General features: G+C 42.3%; 1 protein-coding gene across 1 annotated transcript; it reads right to left on the reverse strand.

Annotated features, from left to right (window-relative positions):
• Positions 1 to 7,609: 7,609 nt before the first annotated feature.
• On the reverse strand, positions 7,610 to 8,589 carry LOC121034394 (interferon beta). Its single transcript, XM_040481203.1, has one exon. The coding sequence runs from the start codon at positions 8,311 to 8,313 to the stop codon at positions 7,753 to 7,755; it is 561 nt and encodes a 186-aa protein (XP_040337137.1). The 5' UTR covers positions 8,314 to 8,589; the 3' UTR covers positions 7,610 to 7,752.
• Between the last annotated feature and the right edge of the window lie 12,449 nt (positions 8,590 to 21,038).

Genomic DNA, 21,038 nt, shown 5'->3' on the forward strand with positions numbered 1-21,038 from the left:
TCCATAAATATGATGTGTAAAAATGAAGTTAGATCCCATTATCAGAGCCTATGGCTATCAACTATCTATTTATTAAGGACTTATTTTTTGTATAAGATTTTGGGAAGAGTACTCTAGGAGTCCACCTAATTTTATGTGACAAATTTCTATAATTTTTATTCACTTTTAATTAAGGGAAAAAATGAGCATTTTCATAGGCAAGGCCCAGTGCTGGACCAAGGCATACATCCTGTGATTACATTTATTCCTCAAGAGTTCAAGGTATGATGATCTCCAATTTACATATCTTGCTCCGGACCATACGGTTAGAAAGTGGCAGAACCCACATTAGCTCTAGGGTTTGTATAACTCCATGTCCTGTGCCTTTACCTCTTGGGTATAAGAAACTTAAAAAAAAAAAAAAAAAGTTGGACTTTCAAATTCACACATTTCCAATGCATTCCTGGATTAACAAGTCACTTTCTTCTTTGAAGACTCTTTGCCTGACCTGTGGGTTTTCAGTGGGGAGCGGGGGCGGGAGGGAGAGAGAGAGAGAGAGAAAAGCAAGACATTAAAAAGTGAAAGGGGGGGCGCCTGGGTGGCGCAGTCGGTTAAGCGTCCGACTTCAGCCAGGTCACGATCTCGCGGTCCGTGAGTTCGAGCCCCGCGTCGGGCTCTGGGCTGATGGCTCAGAGCCTGGAGCCTGTTTCCGATTCTGTGTCTCCCTCTCTCTCTGACCCTCCCCCGTTCATGCTCTGTCTCTCTGTGTCCCAAAAATAAATAAACGTTGAAAAAAATTAAAAAAAAAAAGTGAAAGGGAAGAGAAATTTGTTGTGCGTTTCCATTAAACAACACAGGTTCTTAAGTGTTCCTATGAGATAATGAAAGCGGCTGATGCCAGACTTGAAAAGGAAACTGCGTCCGGAGACTTGCAGCCGCTCCGGGGGGATAACTGTAGTCAGCCTTGCCAGGGAAAACTATGACTCACGGTTCAGACAATTGCTCCAACAAACTTAAAAGAAGATATTTTGTGTAGTCTGGTGAGGGAGTGAGTGGGAATTTCCTAGTAATCTGCGTAGAGAAAGAGAGGGAGAGAGTCTTCCTCTGAAGGAAGAGAAGGGAGTCTTATAACACAGCGGAGGGACTCCCATGCAAAACATATGTCTTTGAGAAATGTGGCTGTTGGGGCGCCTGGGTGGCTCAGTCGGTTAAGCGTCCAGCTTTGGCTCAGGTCTTGATCTCATGGTTCGTGGGTTCGAGCCCTGCATCAGGCTCTGTGCTGACAGCTCAGAACCTGGAGCCTGCTTTGGATTATGTGTCTTCCTCTGTCTTTGCCCCTCTCCCACTTGCACTCTGTCTGTCTGTCTCTCTCTCAAAAATGAATAAACATTAAAAAAAAAGAAATGTGGCTGTTATTGTGTTTGCATTATGTTATTACTGTAAATGTTTGTTTGCACTATGAAGACATAACTTAGAAATAGTTGTGGGGCACCTAGGTGGCTCAGTTGGTTGGGCATCTGACTCTTGGTTTCCGCTCAGGTCATGATCCTGGGGTTGTAGGATCCAGTGAGGAGCCTGCTTGACATTCTCTCTCTTTCTCCCTCTACCCCGCTCCCCAGTTTACTCTCTCTCTATGTATATTAAACAGAATGAAAAAAAAATTTTTTTAAGTTGCTTTGGTGATTCCTCAATAAATTAATTATATTAAATTTAACATATGACCCAACAATTCCACTTCTGGGCTGTATACCTAAAAGAAGGGAAAGTTGGGTCTCCAGCAGGTGTTTATCCATGGCGGCCAAAAGACGGAAGCAACTCAAGCGTCCATCAGCGGATGAACAGGCAACTAAAATGGGACAAATACACACAATGGAATGTTACTCAGCCTTCAAAAGGAGGGAAGTTCTGACCTGTTACACCATGAATGAAAGTTGGAGACACTATGCTAAGTGAAATAGGCCAGTCACAAAAGGACAGATATTCTACGATTCCACTCGGACGAAGTACATTGAGTCAGAAAGTAGGAGGGTGGGTGCCAGGGGCCTGTGGGAAGAGAAAACGAGAAGTTAATGTTTAATGAGTACAGTTCAGTTGGGGAAGATTAAAAAAAAGAAGTTCTGCAAATGGATGGTGGTGATGGTTTCACAAATATACGGAATGTACTTAACGCCACAGAAGTGTACACTTAGAAGTGGTGGAAATGGTAAATTCTATGTCGTGTGTATTTTACCACAAGACAAGAAGAGAGGGAGAGAGACAAATAGTTTTCTTGAGCGCTGGACTTGGTTTTCTGCGACTGGCATTGCATATGGTGCAGCTCTGCAACGTATCAAGTGCTCTGAGCTTTTTTTCAGGGTTTAAAATGTGAAGCTACGGATCAATTTCTTGGGCAACCTTTTAAAATATGTGTGAATGTGACATAAAAACCTCTAACGATCCAAGTGCTGACAATGACGAACTTAGAGTCTAAGATAATTTTTTGTCCGAGAGCCTGTTGATTTAGTCCTATCTTGGAGTCTTACTGAGAGATCTTGGGACATCGAACAAACGGATGTCGATTCTGACAAAGGGACACGAGATGTGCTTTGGCTCCATTTCACTTGTTTTTTTTTTAAATGAATTAATAAACAAACACAATAAAGGGCTTTCGTGAAAGACAATCGACATACAATAAACTGAACACATTTGAAGTGAAAACTGGTAAGTTTTGACATACGTGCAGACCGCTGAGACCATGACCACAATCAAGATTGTGAGCATATCCGTGTCCTCCCAAAAGCTTCCTTGTATCCCTTTGTAATTCCTCCCTCCTACCAACATTCATATACAAGTCTGTGCATGGAAACACTTTCTCTTGGGTAAACAACTGAGCCCAATGGCTGGGTCATATGGCGGGTGTATGTTTACCTTTTTAAACACTGCAAAACGATTTTCCAAAGTGGTTGTACCACGTTTTATTTCCACCAGCAGCATGTGAGGGTTCCAGTTGTTGCCCATCCTTGCAAAAATTTGATATAGTCAGTCTTTTTAATTTTAGCCCTTCTAATAAGCATGTAGTGGTACCTCATTGTGGTTTTAATGTGCATTTCCTCAAACACTAATGATGTTGATCATCGATTAGCCATCTGTGTGCCATGTTTGGCGAAGCGTGCATTCAAATCTTTTGTTCGTCTTTATTGAGTAGTTATGTTATTACTGAGTTTTGAGTGTTCTTTATGAATTGATATAAGCCCTTTGACAGATACGTGACTTGCAAATATATTCTACCAGTCTGTGACATGTCTCTTCATCTTCTTAAGAGGGTCTTTTGAAGTGAGCTCCATTTTTTTCTTATTCCTAGATTACTTGTCCAGAGATAAAATTTAAATAATGCATTTTGGGTTCCCTAAGAACACCCTACATGGTATTATAAAACAAAGCAGGATTTTGAAACAATGTCAACTGAAGTCAAATTACCACTGATTTGGTGGTAATTGATGTGAACACATGGGCTTCATCAAGTTAATTCACAAGTTAAGTGATTAACTTGGTCCTACTAACTTAGGAGAGTATACTTCCATGCAGGCAACTGTAGTCCAATCTCAGAGTTTATTATTTTAAACTAACTATTCTAGGGGTATCTGGGTGGCTAACCAGTTGAGCATCCAACTTCGGTTCAGGTCATGATCTCGTGGCTCGTGAGTTCAAGCCCCACATCGGGCTCTATGCTGACAGCTTGGAGCCTGGAGGCTGCTTCAGATTCTGTGTCTCCCTCTCTCTCTGCCCCTCCCCTGCTCATGTTCTGTCTCTCTGCCTCTCTCTCTCCGTCTCAAAATAAATAAACATAATAATTTAAAAAAAAAAAATTTAAAAGCTGACTGGGATGACTTTCCTCCGAAAGGGCTGTGGCTAAGATAGGTCCTCACGGTGGAGTGGACTTGTTTGCAATTGAAAACCATTTCACATTCATTATCTGGCCTAAACCGCAAAAAAAAAATTCCATGACGAGGGCTTCAGTAGTTCTATGTACATATTTGCTGAATTATTCACCTATCTCTTGGTGTAGTATCCATTCAAATGTATCACCCATTTTTTACGGGGTTGATTATTTTTTTATTGGTGAGTTTTGAGAGGTTTTTGTTTTTTTGTTTTTTTTTTTTTTTGAGAGGTGGGGAGAGGTAGGGAGAGGGAGACAGAGAATCTTAAGCAGCCTCCACGTCCAGCGTGGAGTCCAACACCAGGGTTTGATCTCACCGCTGTGCCGAAATCAAGAGTCGGACATTTAACCAACTGAGCCACCCAGGCGCCCCTGAGAGTATTTTTTAAAAATATTTGAAAAAATATATATATATTCTGGATACAAGTCCTTTATCAGATATGTGATTTGCAAACACCTTCTCCCAGTCTGTGGCTTATTCTTTTCATTTCTTAAGGGTATTTTCTGAACAAGTCCCTGTATCAGATGTATCTGCGTAGCTGAATGTGCCTACTGACACCAAAAGCGCCTAAATAACAGCTTTGTCAGCTGCCCAAAATACCATACAGGCATATGCTGTTACCACGTATCTACATGTCCATATGGTTGGGCAGTGTTTATGCATTTATATGTGACCCAAATGCTTGCCAGGGCCTTCTAACTGCTTAAGAGATAAAACTGGGGCGCCTGGGTGGCTCAGTCGGTTAAGTTTCAGACCTCAGCTCAGGTCATGATCTCACGGTTCATGAGTTTAAGCCCCCTGTTGGACTCTGTGCTGACAGCTCAGAGCCTGGAGCCTGCGTCGGATTCTGGGTCTCCGTCTCTCTCTGTTCCTCTCCACCTCATGCTCTGTCTCTCTCTCTCTCTCTCTCTCTCTCTCTCTCTCTCTCTCTCAAAAATAAATAAAACTTAAAAAAAAAAAAAAGGAGCAAGATAAAACTGCCCACCTCCTGGGACGCCTGGGTGGCTCGAGACCATCTGATGGGCTTTTCTCTTTCTCCTCACCAGAAACAGACGCACGGAAACACACTATTGCTGTTGCACTACCTTTGGTGTTGCTTTTTCCACAATCTCGAGAGGCGCAGCAATATTTTTCTGAACGAGCGCTCTCCTTTGAGGTATTCTGGTACCAGCTAAAATAATAACTTTACTCCTTCTATGTAGCTATCTGTTTAGCATGTGCACACACTCACACATGTGCTTTGGGGCCACCCTCCCTCATTCTTACTGGAATTAAGGTTGATCATCATTTATTCTCTCCTGGTGATGGGCATACTTTTGGTATTTTGGATGGGCTGACATTCTCGGCGGTGGCATAGGCGTTTATAATTCTGCAGAAGATGCCTTTCCTCTGTCCTTCTGGGCTCCCAGCACAAACACAGAACAGGCCTTTCCAGGGCTGCCCCAGACTCTTGGTTTCTGGGCCAGTTTAGAAGGCGGCAGACAAGAGCGTACGACTGAGCCTTCTTTGGTAAACCCAGCCCAGAGGAGATGATGGGAGGTTGGTGCCCATTGCCGACAGAGACTCCGTGAGCAGCCTCTCAGCTCTTCCAGCCACTGCCCATCAGTCTTTGACTCCCTGGCAAAAGAAAGTACGTCTGTGGAAGGCTTTTGGCAGAGCTGGGGTGTGGCATGGTGGAGTGTGAGGAGTTTTGGCGAGAGGGAAGGTCTCTCGAGACAAAGCAGCAGCGGATCCACAAGGGACGTAATAGCACTTCTTGGTTCCACAGCCGGTGTGTTACTGGCCTTGAGTCAGAAGAGGGAGCCCCAAGTTCATTGTCTGCACTGTCCTCTAGTGTCTTCTCTGAAACTCTTGACGGATGGCTTGTCCTCAAGGCTGACTCCCTTAAAAGGAACTCAGACTTCTGTACTGCTCTAGGTGAAAATGCCTAGATACAAACCAAGTCTTCTAGGATTCTTCCCTTTGTACTTTTTAAAACCTCCATGCATTAGCTGTGTGACCTTGGGGCACTTAACTAAACCTGAGAATTTGTTTCTGGACCTGTAAAACTGTAATAATGTAATTGTGCCCACCCGAGGGGTGCTTGTGAGGAGACTAAATCCGATTATTTACATAAGGGGGTGCATCGCCTAGACGGAGTTGGGAATGACAGGAACAGAGGCATCTAAAGTCCCCAAGGGGGTTCGGCACAAAGACAGAAAGTCAGCTAACTGGCACGTGCTGGCTAGGTGCCCAAAGAGCTCGTAGGAAAACTTTATTTTCTCGGTGTAAGCCCTGAGAAAAGTTAGTGAGCTCTCTGCCCCCTCCCCCCTGAATTTCCCTTTCCCCCATGCTTCTGGGTTTTTCACCTGACAGAAATGACTCAATCTGCCATACCTGACTTGGCTTTGGCTTCAAGGAATGTGTGGCTTCAGAGACACAGGGCATCAGGAAAAGCAGATAGGGGAGTCCTGGAATTCTGTATGAACAGCAGGGGGAGGGGAGATGAGGAGCCAACTTGCTTTTCTGACAAAATGGGGAGAAAACCTAGCCAGATAGCAGAGGTATAAAGCAGAGTTCTTTCTCCCTATGGTGTTTGAGCCCTGGAAGCAGACAGAGACCCCAGCTCCACTAAGACACCGTACATCTTTTTTTTTTTTTTTTTTTGAGTTTATTTTTGAGAGACAGAGAGAGAGAGAGAGAGAGAGAGCGCACAAGCAGGGGAGGGGCAGAGAGAGAGAGGGAGACACAGAATCCAAAGCAGGCTCCAGGCTCCAAGCTGTCAGCACAGAGCTCGACGTGGGGCTCGAACTCACAAACCGTGAGATCGTAACCTGAGCCGAAGTCAGACACTCAACTGACAGAGCCACCCAGGCGCCCCTAGACACCCGTACATCTTAGTTGTCCAGGAGGAGTACAATAAAAGGACTGCTACTTTAACAGTGTCACAGAAATGGCTGCGACTTCCCATCCTTAGCTTAGAAGGGCACATAAATATTTTAAAATCCTGCGGGGCTGGGGAGGGGGGCAAGCAGAGCATCCTGCCAATAACAGGAATGAGTTTAGGGCAAACACGAGAGCTGAAATATCCCTCTAGCTACCCTGATAGCCAGTCAAATTCTAACTTCAGGGTCAGAGAGCCTGGAGGCACAGATTAGAAGCAGAGGAGAAGCAGGAGAGCCCCCTGTTCTAATTTTGTTTTTTTACATTTAATTATTTTCGAGAGACAGAGCACAAGTGGGGGGAGGGGCAGAGAGAGAGGAGACAACAGAATCTGAAACAGGCTCCAGGCTCTGAGCTGTCAGCACAGAGCCCGATGCGGGGCTCAAACTCACAAACTGAGATCATGACCTGAGCCGAAGTCAGTTGTTTAACCGACTGAGCCACCCGGGTGCCCCTGAACCCCCTGTTCTAATTCCAGAGCCACTTACCTGCCTCTTCCATTTTAATCCTAAAGAAGCTGAGGCCACATTTATTCTCCTGAAAGGTCCACTCCACCCCCCCAGCATCTATACGCTTACATGTTCCACATGGCTTCCTTGGATTTCACATTGCTCGAAGGCAGAGGCCAGAACCTATGCTGTTTTGTGGGCGCATTTTACAAAGAACCTCTAACAGGTGCTCTGTAATTTCAAATTCAAGTTGAAACGAAAACTGCTCCTTTGACTTTTGTTCATAAAAAAATTTATTTTCCGGGGAAAATTTTAAATAAATAGAAAAATAACTTAATGCATATATTAATAAAACAATTTAAAGTCTTTGTTCTTTCACATGGAGTACATTAGCTGCCAGTCACTTACAGAGTCTCTGCGAGTTGAAGAATCCCTGAAACCATTGCCAGCATCGTCCGTTCCCAGAGGTACAGGCTGGGAGAGCTTCAGTTTTGGAGATAATCTATAAGTCTCTCAAGGAAGAAAAAGTTCCTGAGGATTTCTGCGTGGACTACTGTCCAGGCACAGACGCTGTACTCCTTGGCCTTCAGGTACTGCACGATCCTTAAGTAGTATTTCTTCAGGTGCAGAAGGGTCGTATTGTCCCAGGTGAAGTTTTCCTCCTCCATGATTTCCTCCAGGATCGTTTCCAGGTGTTCCTTCTGCCAGTGGAGTGTCGCAAGGAGGTTCTCAACAGTGGTCTCATTCCATCCCGTGCTAGAGGTGCTTCTACTGAAAATATTAAAGATCTTCTGGAACATCTCGTTGATGACCAATATGGCTTCCTCCTTCTGGAACCGCTGTGATTTTTTAATCTCCTCAGGGACCTCGAAGTTCATCCTGTCCTTGAGGCAATATTTAGAGGTTCTGTTCAAGTTCACCAGGAGCTCCTGACACTCCAAACTGCTGCTTCTTAGTTGGAATCCAAGCAACTTGTAGCTCACGGAATGCGCGGTGGTGAAGAAACACACCAAGAGAGCGATTTGGAGGATGCACCTGCCGGTCATGATGAAAGTAGGAAGTCTTGCCTGCTACCGTCTAGGTGCTGAAGCAAAGACTTCGAGAGTTTGCAGTGTGAATGCCCTTCTTCCATGAGTATGGCCTATTTATACAGGATGGTCCCCTTTCTATTTCATAGGAATTTCCCACTTTCAGTTCTCCCTTTCAGTTTTCCTATGTCATTTAAGTTAATAGCAGTCTCTAGAACTCTTTTTCTTTAAACTCCATAGATTAGGAATAAGATATATAAACTGTGAGGATTTCTAATGTTTTCTATAATTTCAATGAATTCTCAGTTACTAAGGGAAAAAAATAAGCTCAATCATTCCGAACTCTACCATTACAGGGTTCTTTCATTTGGCAAAGATTTTTTATTTTTCTTTTTTAGTTTTATGAGATGGGTTTTTTTTTTGGAGGGGGGGGTCTTTGTATGAGAGTTTTCTTTTTCCTAAGAATTAAGTTCAACTCCCAATTACACTATCACAAAACAGTAAATATATGTTTATCATTTTAAAAAAGACACCTACCTTTTTTTTTCGCCTCTGTAAAATAGAATAGTGTGAAAACTAAGTTGATCTGAATATTTTTGTAGGGCCTTAAGTGTATACAGCAAGACACCATGTAGCTTTATTAACCTTATTTACTATTTTTTTATGTCTATTTATTTTTGAGAGACAGAGTGTGAGCAGGGGAGGGGCAGAGAGAGAGGGAGACACAGAGTCCCAAGCAGGCTCCAGGCTCTGAGCTGTCAGCACAGAGCCTGACACAGGGCTTGAACTCACAAACCGTGAGAATCATGATCTGAGCCAAAATTGGACGCTCAACTGACTGAGCCACCCAGGTGCCCCTAACCTTATTTATTGTTTTATATCCAGAATATAACTGAAAACTAAGGATTAAGCAATATCTCTAAACAGACAAAATGAATGTTATACAAGCCATGCATAAAAGTTTGTGGCTCCCCTTATAGGGTCTTTTGTAATCATTATCGAGGGCCAATTTATTCTTATTTTGTATATTCTTCTAATAAATCTAAACATCTGATTTTCCATTCTCACACAAACAACAATTTATAAAGAGGTCTAGAAGGAAAATGGGAGGGAAAAAAATCAAGCAATCAGAGGATGTTACTGTAGAAACATATGGTTCTACGTCAATATTTTTAAGGCCATTTTCTTTTTGCTAGAATATAGTAAGAGATTTTAATAAAAGAATCATTAAAAATTAAATTAATATTTGTATATCCTGCTTATGTAAGCAGGAAGGCATATGTACATTTCTAAAGATTTTAATACAAAAATAATTTGTGATAATTTTTACATTTAAAGTTAATAACTTTTAAGTTTTCAGAAAACCTTGCCTTATCTTTCAACCTGAATTTACCAAAACCTCACTGAGTGCAAAGAACTCATCTGAGCTGCTACAGATTGTAATCCTCACTTTCATGGATTGTACAGTTTACTAGGGGAGAAGAACATTAATCAAAGAATTACACAGAAGTAAAATACAATGATGACAATGTTGCAGAGGAAAGGCTTGTAGTACCAGGAGTTCCTATGACATGGGGACATATGTAGTAGGAGAGGTCAGAGAAGACTGTCCTGTGATAGTGACCATGAAGCTGAAATCAAAAGGAAGATCAGATGGAACTACATGTGCAAAGGCCCTGTGGTGGGAAGAACTTGACCAAAAGCCAAAGGGTAAAGAACTTGACCAAAGGCAAATGTGACCTTCAAGTCAGAGAATGGCCAGAGAATGGCCTGAGATGAGGTCAAAGGGCAGGTGGGAGCCAGATAGCACAGGGTTTGGCTAAGAAGTTTGTGTGTGTGTGTGTGTGTGTGTGTGTGTGTGTGTGTAGCAATAGAAGCCATGGAAAGGTTTTAGGCGAAGTGGAATAACTTGATTAGATTTGGGGGGAAAATTGCCTACAGTAAGCAATAAGTAATGGAGGGAGCACAGAATGGATACAGGCAGAACAGTTAGGGAACTTAACGAAAATTTTAGACTATGGAGCTAGTGGAGCAAATTCATTTATGTGAACTCTCTCATTTCCTGACAGCACCCGATTCGAAAGCTTGAAGAAATCCTCCATCATTTTTCAGATAGCAGCATCAGTTCTGTTGACTATGGTGATTTCTATATATGCTTAATGTACCGGGACGTTACTTCTATTGTAACAAATTGAGGTAGAGGCTGGAAGTAGCCGGGTAAATGTGGATTTATGAGCCAGCAGCAACTGTGAGTGCCAGGTTTCCCATCATCAATACATTTCCTGTCTTCTGATCTTTACAATATGCTCCACATATCTCCCAAATATTCCCCTAGTCCTACTCTTTCTTCTTAGTTGGCTGTATGTAATCAGCTCTCCCCAGGAGGGAGTATCTATTGGTGATATCTGAGGTGTTCCTAAGAAAATTACTTCTGCTTGAACAGTGTTGGTACAATCCCTTCTAAATGGGGTGGAGAGGAAGCAATTTATCTTTCTTTCTAAGTTGGGGGAATAGGAAAGACCCTAGTGATATTCATTCAAATAGGAGTATGGGGAGTTGAGAAGATGTAGTGGACAATCCAAAAATATGGAGACAAGATTCCGGGGAAGATGGCCAAGGTGGCAGTACAGCTCTGAATTTCCCCTAGTCCCCCTGCAAAACCAGGCGCTGCTACTAGATAGAAACCAAAATCCCATTTGACACAAAACTTGTTGACACGGACCACAGAATGCAAGCCAATGAGGACAAACCACCAAATTCCACGGAACCTGTCTGGTAACACTGTCTGTGTGGGAGAAAGCACAGAAAAGCAATGGACTCGAGAACCTTAAAATAGCCAAGAGGTGTTTACTGGAAAGCCATCCAGGTTGATCTGAGAACAACAGTTGAAACAGGGATTTTGACCAAATCAATAGCCGGTAAGTGTGAGAGGCCTCAGTAAATTCCGAAAGGCGCTGGAATAGTCTAGAATACAAGTTGTTTTCAAACCAATTGGGTACAGCTCCCCTTTGGGAAAGGACCCTACATGGAGGAGAAGCTGCTAGAAGTAGAATCAAATTTGAGCAGGAAAGAAACAACAGAGGCAAGGAAAGAGAAAACCAGACCAGCTTGGGAACGCACAACTCAGAACAAGCGGCCATTTTTGAACACTTCACAAAAGCAACAGAAGAGGGAGCTCTGTGAAGTTAGAGAAACTACCAAACCATTTCTTCTAGAAGTTTAGGGAAAGTAAACTCCTATAAAATGGCGCAACAGAATGCATTAAGATTGAGATTCATACAAGGTGATTAATAGAAAAAAGTGAATGAGGAGTAAATAATATCTCTGTAGATCATGAAAATATACCAGGAATATGCATGCACACAAAACAGATAAAAATTTTAACCTCATGTTACCAAAGGAGTTTAAAATATTAAGAAATGAGATAAAACACCATAAATCAGAATTAGACAAACTCAGAAATACAGTAACATATGTAGGCAATAATTAGAAATAAAAGAAAACAGTCTCAATTTTGTTGAATAAGATAGAGTCTCAAGATACAAGAAGTTTAGGGGAAATGTGGCACTGGTGAAAAACTTTAATCTGGGGGAAAATGTTAGCAACAGTAGATAAAAAATAGTATATTGGCCAAAGGGAATTATTTTCAGAAAATCAAAAATGGTACCATATGGTATAGACTATATAACATTATATGAAACAGATTATAAGGTAAAATGACCAAAATCTAGAAAACTTGGGTATTTTTTTAAAAAAATATTGGAGTACGGAAGACTTTTCTCAGTGATAATACGTGTGTGTGTGTGTGTGTGTGTGTGTGTGTGTGTGTATATGTATATAATTTTTTAACATGTATTTATTTTTGAGAGAGAGAGAGAAAGAGACAGAGTGAGGGCAGGGGAGGGGCAGAGAGACAGAGACACAGAATCCAAAGCAAGCTCCAGGTTCTGAGCCGTCAACACAGCATCTGATGTGGGGCTCAAACTCACGGACCACGAGCTCATGTCCTGAGCTGAAGTCAGACGCTTAGCTGACTGAGCCACTCAGGCGCCCCTATATATGTATATATATACATACGTACATATACATATATATGTTAAACTATATAGGAGTAATTGATAAATATGGCTAGAAATAAGTTATAAATTTCAGAATGACAAAACAAGTCAAAGTTAAAGACATTGTTACAATACGCAATGAGAAAAAGGGATAATTTTCTTCACATACAAACAGCCCTTAAAATTAATAGAAACCTATCAACTAGAGAAGTTTGTAAACAGCCAGATCTCAGGAAAGGACATTTAAAGGGCCAATAAAAGAAATGAAAATCTGCTCACTATTACTAAGAAATGTGTCAAACTAGTAACGAGATAATCATTTTTCACCAGTAAGACTTGCAAAGGCCTTGGGGAAATGGTTACTCTGATATACACTCAATGGAAATATAAATTTCTGCAAATATTTGGAGAACGAGGAAGATTGTTTCTTCAAAAATGGCCAGAATAGGGGTGCCTGGAATCATCCAAGGCTCATACCACAAAGGCCAATGCAAGGAGTCACAGAGGTGAGTCAACCTAGAGATGGGTCCTTGCAGTCAGCGAACGGAGGTCATCCAAGGAGTCTGGTCACTGGGGCCTACTCCTCCAGGGTGACTTGGAGCTTGGCCAGAGCTGAGCTCCTCAGGTATGGCAGAGGGCCTCCTCATCCTGCCCACATCCAATAGCCTCCCATCATCTCTGATAAGAGAGTCCATAATCTAAAATCAATAGTGGTGGCAATAGTGGCCGTAGTATTAGTTACCACAAATTGAGCAGTTCTAGGCGTCCTTCTCTGGGTAATTCTCACACTAAACTTTTTTTTTAAGTTTATGAATGTAGGGGTGCCTGGGTGGCTCAGTCGGTTGAGCGTCCGACTCTTGGTTTCGGCTCAGGGCATGATCCCATGGTTTCGTGGGTTCCTGCCTCCCATCGGGCTCTGTGCTGACAGCACAGAGCCTGCTTGGGATTCTCTCTCTCTCCCTCTCTCTGCTCCTCCCCAACTCATGCTGTCTCTGTCTCTCTCAAAATAAATAAATAACTTTATTAAAAAATAAAATAAAGTTTATTTATTTTGAGAGAGAGTGTGTGTGTGTGTGTGTGCGAGCAGGGGAGGAGCAGAGGGAGGGGTAGAGAGAGACTCTCACACTGCCAGTATGGAGCCCGATGTAGGGCTCGAACTCACAAACCGCGAGATCATGACCTGAGCCAAAACCAAGAGTTGGTCGCTCAACCGACTGAGCCACCCAGGTGTCCCCTCACAGTAAACATTTGAGATGGGTTATCACTACTCCCATTTTACAGAGGAGGAAATTGGGGTACAAAGAGGCTAAGTAATATACGCAGGATACACAAAGATAATCAAATGAGTGGACTGCATTCAAACCTGTGCTCTTTCCGTGTACCACACATAGAATATGGAGTAGACAACAGCTAGTGCCTTCAGGGTGGTACAGGGTGCCAACCATGGTGGCAATGGTGGCTCTCAAAGGACAAAGGGATTACAGCTGATGGGAGGATAAGGAGGCAAACGGTGTGCCTGGAAAGGTGATGGTCATGGTGAAGGTGATATGGTAGAGGGCATTCTAGATCAATGCTGTCCAATAGCAATACAGTGGGAGCCACTTAGGCAATTTAAAATTTTCTAGTTAGCTACATTAAAAGGATAAAAAGAAAAATTAAAAAGGGGAAAGTTAAGTTTAATGGTGTGTTTGTTTAACATAATATAACCAAACAGTATCATTTTAACATGTAACCAATATAGTTATTAATGAGATAGTTACATTCTGCTTTTTTAGGCTGTCTTCAAAATATGATGCATATTTTTACATTCATCATACAGCACCGTTTGGACTCGTTGAGTGCTCAATGCCCCAGATGGAGGGGCAGCATGAACAGGGCCAGGAGAATGGACAAATTTGTAAGGAGCAAATAGAAGGAGAGTCAGGTTGTGGACAGGCTAAGTGCTAGGAGTCAAGGGGACTGAACGTGGAAAAATGAACTCAGGATGTATTGTGGAGGCTCTTGAATGCCAGAGTGTAGCATTTGTACTTACTTAAGTCAAGAGATCTTTGGGTCAGAGGGGAGACTGGAGCTCTTTGCCCTGGGCAGAAGAGTAGGCAGAAATATTGGAGGTGAACTAGAGTGGGGAGAGACAGGAAGAAGCCTTGCCAGGAGGCTCTGGTGGCTATGGAGGTTGGAGATAAAAGCATAGCTCGGGGATTGGAACAGAAGGGAGGGATGCAGGGTAATGAAAAGGGAATTCTTTTTTCTGGTTTCTTCCCTGTGTCCACTTTCCAGTTCTCGCTGTTGTATTCGTGAGGTGCTCCGTAGTCCACTCTTCTAGTCTCCTTCGTGAAATTTCTCCTCTACCCCCTCTCCAGAGGATCTGGCAAAAGTCACAGCAGGAGTCTATCTATGCATGGGTTAAAGTCTCTTCCTTTGTAAGACACTGTCTCTTATTTTAGTTTCATTCCTCTAATTTATTTGAGTTTTATCACAGTAAACAGAAAAATTCATAGAACTTGTCTCTATCAGGGATATCTATGTCTTAGAGTAGCCTCATGTATACCTGCATTGCCAGGATTAATGCCCCAGCCCTGAGAGAGACAGAGAGAGAGAGAGAGAGAGAGAGAGAATCCCAAGCAGCCTCCATACTCACCATGAGGCTTGGGGCTTGATCTCACAACCGTGAGGTCATGACCATGAGATCATGACCTGAGCCGAAATGAAGAGTTGGATGCTTAACCGACTGAGCCACCCAGGGGTCCCTGTGGAGATCGCTTTCTGCACACATTTTCTCCCACCAGCTTTCTGTGATGCAGACAACTACTTCCTGCCCCTGCACCAGTTTCTTCTGGTTAATGAGGTTTTCCAGACAGGCAGAGTGACATTTAGAAAATAAAACTTGCACAGGCTAGCCATCTGGAGTCATCATTTGATGATTTGAAGTTGCTTTTCTATAAACTCACAGGAAGTGGTTCTTCCTCTTTTTTGATGCAATTCATTATCTATGCAGGACGAATATGTACCCAGAAAGCAAAATTACAGTTGTCTTATCATCTCTTCAACTATTTTTTCAAGGGAAAGGCTTCATAAAAAATGATAAATTGGACAAGATGAAAAGTTATTCACAAGTGTCTGAACAGTGGCAGAGCCAAAATCAACACCCAAAACCCCTTTTCGGTGATAACCTGGAAGGGGCAGCAAAGGTGATAGTAAGGGAGAATGTTGGCAGATAAAAGGGAGAATTCCCCATTTCTCCTTTTGAACAAAAAAGTTTATATGTTTTACATAGAAAATCATGCATGCATCTTAAGTATACAGCTCAAGAAATTATTATAAAATAAAACCTTCTGCCCACCTTTGTAAACACAAACTTAAGTGAAGGCATAAGCATTATCCACAGGACAGAAACCCCCGTCTGTCCCCTTGCAATCATTATTTCACTCTCCTGCCACAGTGTCACTGTGCCTTTGAACTCCCTGTATTCTGCCTGTTTTTAAACTTTGCATAAATGGCTTCTTCCACTTAGTAGTATGTCCGTGAGATTCACCAATGTTGTTTGTGTGTCTTGATTTGCATGAATGTGTTGTATCTACTTAGAAATGCCCCAGTGTTTTATCCTTTTCACTACTGGATGAGCATTCAGGTATTTTTCTTCTTGATTTTTTGTCATCATAATGAATTCTGCTATGAAAACCCCTGTATGTATCTTTTGAGGCACATTTGTACGTATTTCTTTGGGTATATGCATAGGATGAAGTAACCGGGTCACAGAATATGCATATTTTTAACAGACAATATCCAGCATATTTCCCAAATGTTTGCACCAATTTACATTCTCGCTGTGTTTGGAAGGCACGTTTGCATCACACTCTTGCCAATACTCGGTGTCACCAGTCTTTTTAATTTTAGCCATTCTCGTGGTGTGTAGTGATATCTCATTACAGTTTTAATTTGTGTCCCCTGGTCATTAATAAGGTTCAGCACATTTTCCTACGTTTATTGACCACTGGAATATTTTCTTTGTGAGGTGCCTGTTCAAATCTCTGGCTATCTCAGATATTTTACTTCATTATCTACAACAAAATACAAAAGACTCTACAGATAAACAATGAGAATTAAAAAGTGAAATTAGCAAGGAGACTGAGCACAGGATCAATATTGAAAATCAATCACCTCTTTTTATACTAGCAAGAAAAAATTGGGAAATGACACTAAAAAAAAATGATGCCACTGACAATATCATAAAAAGTCCACCACTGAGAAATTGTCGCAGCCAAGAGGAATCTAAGGGGATGTGACAATTAAATGTGAGGTGGCATTCTGAATGAGATCCTCGAACAGAAAAAGAACATTAGGTAAAAAAAATAAATAATTACGAAATCTGAATAAAGTATGACTTGAATTAAAAAAATAAAACCGGGGTGCCTGGGTGGCTCAGTCAGTTAAGCACTGGACTTCAGCTCAGGTCATGATCTTGCAGTTCGTGAGTTCGAGCCCCACTTTGGGCTCTGTACTGACAGCTCAGAGCCTGGAGCCTGCTTCGGATTCTGTGTCTCCCTCTCTCTGTCCCTCCCCCGCTCACACTCTGTATGTCTCTCTCTCTCTCTCTCTCTCTCTCTCTCAAAAATAACTGGACATTAAAAAAAAATTTTTTTTTTAAACATAACATTGACAGGGAAAGTTATCCTCCTCTTTGGCCAGGAACCAGTGAAAAGCATTACATAGTTTTGTCTCTTAAATTGAGAAGGGTTGTTTTCACTTTGATCACCAGTGAAGATTAAGCAGCTTCTCTCATTGGCTCATTTTGTAGATGAGCAAGGGACACTTTAGCATGTGGTGGGCTGGGCAACATCATTAGGAAGGGAAATCAGACTCTAAATAGGCCACCAATGCCAGCCTCCGCTTGAGAAACACACCTACATTTATTGAATAATTATTAACCACTTCAAAAAGAAAAATGGTGAATCTTGTCATTTCATTGAGCTATTTTTAAAACGTCTTTCAATAAAGTTTTACTGTTGGCTTGATTATATCTTGCATATTCTTTCCTACTCCAATGTTTTATGCTTTCATTGTTATAATTATGAATGAAATGATTCTTTCATTACATTTTCTAATCTTGAATGGGACTAACTCATTACATTTTCATATATATATAAATACACATACACACACATACATGTGAAAGTTATTAATTTTGACCTTGTACCTGGACAACTTTGTAAAAATTATGTCTAAGAGGTTTTTTTTATTGATTTTTCAAATTTTTGGAGAAACAAATACATCGGATGTGTGTAAAATAATTAGAGGACTAGAAATGTCAAGTGTGAGGACAATATGAATAAAAAAGACTCTCATCCACTACTGTTGAGTGTGTAAATTTGTCCAGCTACTTTGGGAAACATTATGGCCTTATCTAGCAAAGGTGAAAATATGCATGGCCTATGACCCAGTAAGTCTACTTTCAGGAATTATCCTGGGGGAAAAAATCATACAGATATACATCAGAATATATGCACAAAAATATTCATTGCGACACTATACATAATAGTCCCAAATGAGAAACATCCCAAATACCCCATAAAAGTTGTATGGATAAATATGTTGTAGTCTATGCATGTAATAGGACCATAAATAACAAGAAAAACGAAGAACCACAATTATATGTATAAACAAGGCTAGATCTCACAAACATAATGATAAATGAAAAAACTAAACTCAAAAGAATACATAGTCCATTTATGTAAGTTTAAAAACAGGCAAAACTGGACTGGGTGATTCAAAGTAAAATTAGAAAGCAAAGCAAGGATATGGTTACCATAAAATTCAGGATACTGGTTCCCTTTAGTACAGAGGGTTGGAGTTATATCCACTAGGGGCACACTGGATGGTAATGGTAGTGGGGCTTCTGGAATGCTGTGAAATTTGATTACTTTTGTTGGCTGGTGGCTACGTGAGTATTTGCCTTAATTATCTATTAAAATGTTTACTCATCATTGGTGCATTTTTGTATATGATTGTTGTATTTCACAATGAAAGATGGTTAGTAAACAAGAATCAAAGGTGTGAATGAACACATACTCTTACCTAAACCTTTTAGCTGATAATCCTGAGCAATGTCGACCACATGAGTGTAGTGTTTTCCAATCCTGCTTGTTTTTCTAAACTATAATGAAAATAAGCAGAATTGGAAATAGGCAGATGAACAGTAATTCAAACTCACTGTGGGCAGTAAGTATCCTTTCAACCTTCTGTGATGATGACATATATGAGTGGTTCTCAGAGGGTAATCTGGGCACCTCGAGGTTCCCGGAGACTCTTTTAGCATTCTTTGAGGTTCTCCATTTTCCAAGCACATATCTGTTTGAGACTGGATTTCCTCCAAAGACTGAAACAAACAACGTATTACAGCAGATTGAATGCACAGTAGATACGAGAATCCAGTTGCCTGCTATGAAGCCAGACATTCGATATGCAAAACCTTAAAATACATTCTTTATTTCTTTTTGCCTTGGCAAGTGTATTTACATAAAAATATTTTTTATGTTAAGATTTAATAGGCTTATTTTTCCCATTTTAAAAAGAATGAATATTTAAAACTCTTTCAGTTTTAATTTCTCCCATGGTACATATCAGTAAGAACCAATAAATGTAACCCACACAAATGCAGTCTCTCTGGGGGTCTCAATATTTTTTAAGAGTATAGGTGGGTCTTGTGACCAAAACATTTAAAAATAGCTGATGTTGATATTTACAAGAACCCATTTGGGTGGCTAATTGAAGATGAGTATTATGGGTTAATAATAACATTAATCTTTTTTATCGGTTGTTCTATTCAAATCACACAAATGTGATTTTTCCCCCTGAACTTGGGTAACAACTGTGGTGGGAGGTTCCACTTGGGGCGAAGTCCATTGACAAAGGAGGACGATGGGAGGTAAGGAAGACACAGGAAACGAGGAAGAACTTGGTTCAGAAAAGAATATTCTCTACAACAATAAACGAGTGGTAATCTCACCAAAAGTTTCCCTTTCACTGGAGAAATTTTGCTTGGGGAGCAGAAGAGCTCCTGAGAATCCCTGGAACCACAAGGCAAAAGCCTGTTTTCGGGATGAGGGGAGGCCGCCGTATTCTTGCCCTCACTCAGCCCCGGAGGCTGATTCTGCCCTCTGGGATTGGGGTTTCCCTGCAACTACAAGCCAGCAGCTGCCGAGGTCAATTACCCTCGGGCTACTGACCCGGTGTGGCGAAGCGGAACGCGCAGCCAAGATCTAAGTGGCCCTGGTTTCAGGATCTTCTCTCTCCTTTTCCCTTTCCCACATCCTGGGTGTCTTGTCACAGGCCTTTGACTAGACTCATTTCTCGGTTTCCCTCCTGGTCCCCTGGAATCCCCTGGGACAAAGACACTTTGCTGAAGGTCCTGCCTACCTTGCGCTACCCGCAGCCCTGCTCCAACACGCACACACCGCCAGAGGGTCCTGCACTGTGCATCCCCCTGCCACCCTCGGAATGCTCCCATCGACAGGCCGGTGGCCGAGAGACACACACCGGGCCGCCCACCCAGGGTCTCCCCGCGCTTGCTGCCGGGACTGCCACTGCTGCTCACGACCGCAGACCGGCCCCCAGAGACACAGACGCCAGTCTGAATCAAGCCTGGCTTCACGTTTCCCTTCAAATGCCAGGCACCGCTCTGAGCCAGATTTCTTTTTCTCACGACCCCTCTTAGGGGTGGCCTGAGCCAGGCCCAGCGGGGCTTGAGGAGAGAATTAAATGGGCAACACTTTTACAATAGCAGCTGAGTCAGCATAAACTCCTTTCCCTCCGCTGACAGTGGGAGTGGCTAGCTGTCTGCGCTCCTTGGACGTTTCCGGTGGCTGCAGCAGTTTCTGGGTCTTCTTTAAAGGGAAACAGCCCGAAGCAAAACCTTCTAAGTAGTTAAGACTTAACAGCTAAATTTAGTTTTATTTCATCATCAGCCATTGCATAGCAAACCGGGGGGAATGCAGAAAATAACAATGAGTCTGATGCAACAAACGAAAAGGAAACTAAAATGCAAGTGGTCAAATTGAATTTGAAAAAGCAGGCTGGGATTTCCCTCTGGCCCAGAGGCTTGTCTTAGTTCAGTGCGTGGAAACTTCACGGAGCACAGGATTCTTCTGGTGGAAACTTCTAGATCGTGAATGCAAGCGAGATTCACAGCGGGGAGCGCGGCCGGGAAAGGTGTGTGCTTGGAGACAGCTGGTGTGTGTCCCAAGTCGGATTCCTGGCCGAGATCCATTTGGCCGGGCCATCCCCGTGAATGGCTATTTCTCGTCCCCTGTGCAGTGGTTGAGCTGACACTGCACGTGCTCCTGGGCATCTCTCTTGGAACTGCCTCTTCTTCCCGCCCACAAACCTGGAACATCAGGGAATAATCTAACCAGATTCAAACGGTTGACATGTAAGGAGCACTTACGAAGCGCCAAGTGCCATTCACTTAAAAAAACAAATTTTTTTTAACGTTTATTCATTTTTGAGGACAGAGAGACAGAGCACAAGCAGGGGTGGGGCAGAGAAAGAGAGGGAAACACAGAGTCCAAAACAGGCTCCAGGCTCTGAGCTCCAGCATGGAGCCTGACTCAGGACTCAAACTCACCATCCTTGACATCGTGACCTAAGCCAGTCAGATGCTTAACCGACGGAGCCACGCATGCACCCCTG

Source organism: Herpailurus yagouaroundi, unplaced genomic scaffold (assembly GCF_014898765.1).
Source record: "Herpailurus yagouaroundi ecotype Mexico unplaced genomic scaffold, PumYag 160, whole genome shotgun sequence".
Lineage (NCBI taxonomy): Eukaryota > Metazoa > Chordata > Mammalia > Carnivora > Felidae > Herpailurus > Herpailurus yagouaroundi.